This window comes from Chelon labrosus (assembly GCF_963514085.1).
Source record: "Chelon labrosus genome assembly, chromosome: 3".
In the NCBI taxonomy this organism is placed as follows: domain Eukaryota; kingdom Metazoa; phylum Chordata; class Actinopteri; order Mugiliformes; family Mugilidae; genus Chelon; species Chelon labrosus.
Genome location: NC_140339.1, coordinates 4992320 through 4996497, shown reverse-complemented (window position 1 = coordinate 4996497; position 4178 = coordinate 4992320). Strand labels below are relative to the sequence as shown.

At 45.2% G+C, this 4178-nt stretch overlaps 1 protein-coding gene across 1 annotated transcript; it reads left to right on the top strand.

Moving 5' to 3' along the window:
• The first annotated feature begins 565 nt into the window (after positions 1 to 565).
• On the top strand, positions 566 to 3345 carry rrad (Ras-related associated with diabetes). Its single transcript, XM_084541850.1, has 4 exons — positions 566 to 1189; positions 1802 to 1875; positions 1987 to 2191; positions 2457 to 3345. Exons 1-4 carry the CDS (start codon positions 760 to 762, stop codon positions 2732 to 2734), a joined length of 987 nt encoding a protein of 328 aa, XP_084397976.1. The 5' UTR covers positions 566 to 759; the 3' UTR covers positions 2735 to 3345.
• Positions 3346 to 4178: the final 833 nt, after the last annotated feature.

Below are 4178 nucleotides of genomic sequence, written 5' to 3'. Positions count from 1 at the left end.
TTGTTTTAAAACGGACGCACGAAAAATAATTCAAGAGTGATTGTATGTTTTGAAACTGAAATGACCGGTTTACCTTTGCCAGAAATCATTTTCTTCAGCCCCCACACGAGACAACACACTCAAATAAATTCCCACAATATTATGTAAGCCAGTGGCCGTTGAGCTCAGAAGTATCACCTGATGATGGATCATGTTTCATGAAAAGCTTTCACTTCCCTTACTCGTTGCTCCGTCTTGCATCGTGAGGATTTCATGTGGATGTAACACCGGCTCTAAATTTATCTCCTAAATTTATATGAAATATTTATGCTCTTGCTTTAAGTGGGCTTCCCCTCTTCAAAGATTCATCTCCGTCCGCCCCCTTAAAAGTAAGCTCCATTTGGCGATGCGGAAGGGAGATTCCTCAGCTCTTCCAGTCATACGCCCCCTCCCCTGCATGATGTTACCGTTACGCACCACTATAATAAACGGGGACGTGATTCTCCGGGGCGAATCCCTGCCGACGTCACTCTGGTCGAATATAAATAGGCTGAGCAGCGGCTCTGATCAGACTCAAGCAAAACAGCCTTTCAACCACAACAACTTTTCAAACCAAGGATTACTGGATTGCCTTCGTTGGATTTAATTTTCCAGCACCGAGTAAGTGTCTTTAACACTCATGAGAGTGTTTTCAAGTTTGTTTTATATTAAGCTACGTGTTTTAGTCGAATTTCAGTTTGCGTAAAACCAGTGCCATTTTTTTTCTTTGTATAAATAAGTATGAGATTGGAGATTTACGCATGCCGCATCTGTCCACAGATCCTCGGTATAAGCACAATGACTTTGAACAAGGGTGACAAGCTGCGGAACATGGACAAGAGGAGAGGAAGCATGCCGTTCCCCATGAACATACCCAACCTACACAGGAGAAGCATGCCCGTGGACGACCGGGACCTGCGCACCACGATGCCACAGACCGGACAAACCGACGACCTGTCCAACCTGCTGCGCTGCACCTCCTACTCCCAGAACGAGCAGCACAGAGGCAGCTGCGCCTCGGACTCCTCCGACTCCGTGATCTCCACCGGCAGCGAGACCGACTCCCAGGTGTACAAAGTGGTCCTCCTCGGGGAGCACGGCGTCGGCAAGTCCAGCCTGGCGCGCGTCTTCGGAGGAGTTGAGGATGCTGGTCACGACTGCGATGAAGCAGGTAAATGGTGATGCTGCGGATGAGTCATCATCCACGGCAACCCACACTTGTAGACTCACACACTGAAGATGTTCATTGTCTGAGAAGACATATGTGATAATTGGGCTTTCAAAGGTTAATCTAGTCCCCTGGACATACGACACTTGGGAGAAACAAGTCCAGTGAATACAGATTTTACTTTCAAATTAACCAATTAATAACATTTATAAGAAAACACGTGTTTTTTTGTTAGTTTTTTTTTTTTAAATTTGCATAAAGGCCACATGGAACCTGTTTAATTCATGAGTAAATTGATGTATGAGGACAGTGATGAGGTCTGGCTAATGAAAAAAACAGGGCTCCTGTTTCTGCATACAAGAGTGCACATGCATTGATTATTGCTATTTTAATCTACAGTATGAGACAAGCATTGCCCTGAGTAGTACAGCTCACAGAAACACATCCAAGGGCATAATGTGAAGGAAAAATAAAGACCAGTGGACACAGGCTATGATTTCCACTTCAGTGTGTAAAGAAAAACCCATGCCTAAATCAGAGAAGAGGAGAAGAACACACATTGATAAGAGATGCCACTGTGTAACGCAATTATTTGTTTCCCCCCCCTCCTCTCAGGAAACACTTACGACAGATCTATCGTGGTGGATGAAGAAGAGGCCTCCATTGTTTTGTACGACATCTGGGAGCAGGTGAGCGTCATATATTATTAATGGAGTGTTTGTCCATTTGCATCGATTGGTGGATATTGCACCGGGGGCCGTGCGATGATGCTAAATTTAGTGTCTGCTTGTTTCCTGAAGGATAACAGCCAGTGGCTGAAGGAGCAGTGCATGAGGATGGGAGACGCCTACATCATTGTGTATTCAGTGACAGACAAGTTGAGCTTCGAGAAGGCGTCGGAGCTCCGCATTCAGCTGCGTCGGGCCAGGCAGTCTGAGAACATTCCCATAATCCTCGTGGGCAACAAGAGCGACCTGGTGCGGTCTAGAGAGGTGTCTGTAGATGGTGAGTCAGTTTAATTAGCTTGATTAAATTGTGCAACACTCATAGAAAGTGGATTTTTATCATTTGGAGCTTAGAAGCAATTATTTAACAGATATTGTTAATCTTGACTGGTTCTTGGTTACATTTTGTGGTTGACTGCTCAGCTTCAGACTGGGTGTACACTCAAATAGCTATCTAAACACACAAATGTGATAATTTAGCTCTAATGTGTGTTCTACCAGAGCTCTAATCTTCCTTTGTCCCTTCCTTTCTGTCTGGATCGCAGAGGGAAGTGCCTGCGCGGTGGTGTTCGACTGCAAGTTCATCGAGACGTCCGCGTCCCTCCACCACAACGTGCAGGACCTGTTCGAGGGCATCGTCCGACAGATCCGCCTGAGGAAAGACAGCAAGGAGGAGAACGCGCGGCGCATGGCCAACTGCAGGCGCAGGGAGAGCATCGGCAAGAAGGCCAAGCGCTTCCTGGGCCGCATGGTCGCACGCAAGAACAAGAAGATGGCGTTCAGGCAGAAGTCAAAGTCCTGCCACGACCTGACGGTTCTCTGAGGAACGGGACGGGAGGGGAAAGGGACATTCTTTTTCTTTGGCCTCTGAAGACCAGACGCTGTGTGTGTTTTAACACTAACCCTAAAAGGACTAATAGAGCTGTACAGAAATATATTTTTGTTTTTTAGACACCAACCAGAAGCAAAGAGAGGATGTAAGGAGTTAAAAAAAAAACGACTGGCATTGTTCAAGTCATATCATGTTAACGGTGATAACCTGCATGAAGCTTTGCAAACATTTATTTTATTTTCTGCCTTAAACATATTGCCGTCATAATATGATCAGTACGTATGGAAAACCACAAACGCTTGTTGTTTCTAGTGAGTTGCGAAGACCGCCTTGCTGTCGGGTTATTGTTCTGCTCCTCTATTGGAGGGGAGTGATGTGTGCGTGTGTGTATATACTATGACATGAATGATACAGAATGCAACATACATCTCATAATTCTCTGAGACAAGGGAAAGGATCACAACGCTACTTGAAATGTGGTACGCAGGTTCGTGCCTTGGCCAAGTCACTGAGTACTAGTCAGAGCTTAGAGGAAACTTCTGTTGTTGTTCCACTGCATCGGAGTCAGGGTGTGAATGTATGGGCAAAGCAATAAGTTATGTTCGTCTCGTGAAAACCTTGACATGATTTGAAAATTCTTTGTTTACGTTGGTTACAATTTTTTTCTAATAAAACTCAAAAAGCAAACCCCAAAGTCTTCTGTCGTGTCTCAACAGTGCGACTCACACTGGGCAGAATGCAATAGATGCTCAGGCCCAGTGGTTTGCATCCTCATGAATATTCACCCGATCGCGTCGGCGGAGTGGAACCTCACTGGCCACCGGTTTTACAGGAAGGAAACAAGGTAGTTAAAGCGTGTTTATCTGAGCGCGTTAACCATTAGCCCACGAGCAGGAGTACAAGTACGCAATTTTTCCACCCAATTTAAACTCCTCTCACACCTCTCGGACGGAGCACACACACAGAGAAGGTAAGAAGAAAGTCTTTTTGCTTGAAATAGGGCTGGTGTTGGATGAGTTTTAACCAATGGCACCGTTTTCCTTCTTCATCATTGCCTGCTACTTTAAAAGCACCATTTATATTTAACATTTACACGTTGGAAGCTTGGATTGGAGGTAATGCAAACCCTGTAATTTGCAGAAATCTAGCAGAAATTAAGAGTCCAAAGAGTGAGACAAAGGGTTTTGTTGTTTTTCCCTCCAAATCTAATGTCTCCTTACTGGTCTTCTGTGCGGTCGGCTGTAGTTGGGGCTCAGATGTTGACTCTGTACAGTAGGCGGGTCGTGGATTTTAAAAACCCTGTGAAATCTGTTGTTGTATGAAAGAATTCCATAGTGGTGAATCAGTAACAAGGGAGAAATTGTGTTGATTGTCGTGCTGAGGTTCAAGCCAGCTGGTTTGAAAGGCTGTGACGGTCTCACATTTACAGAGACAC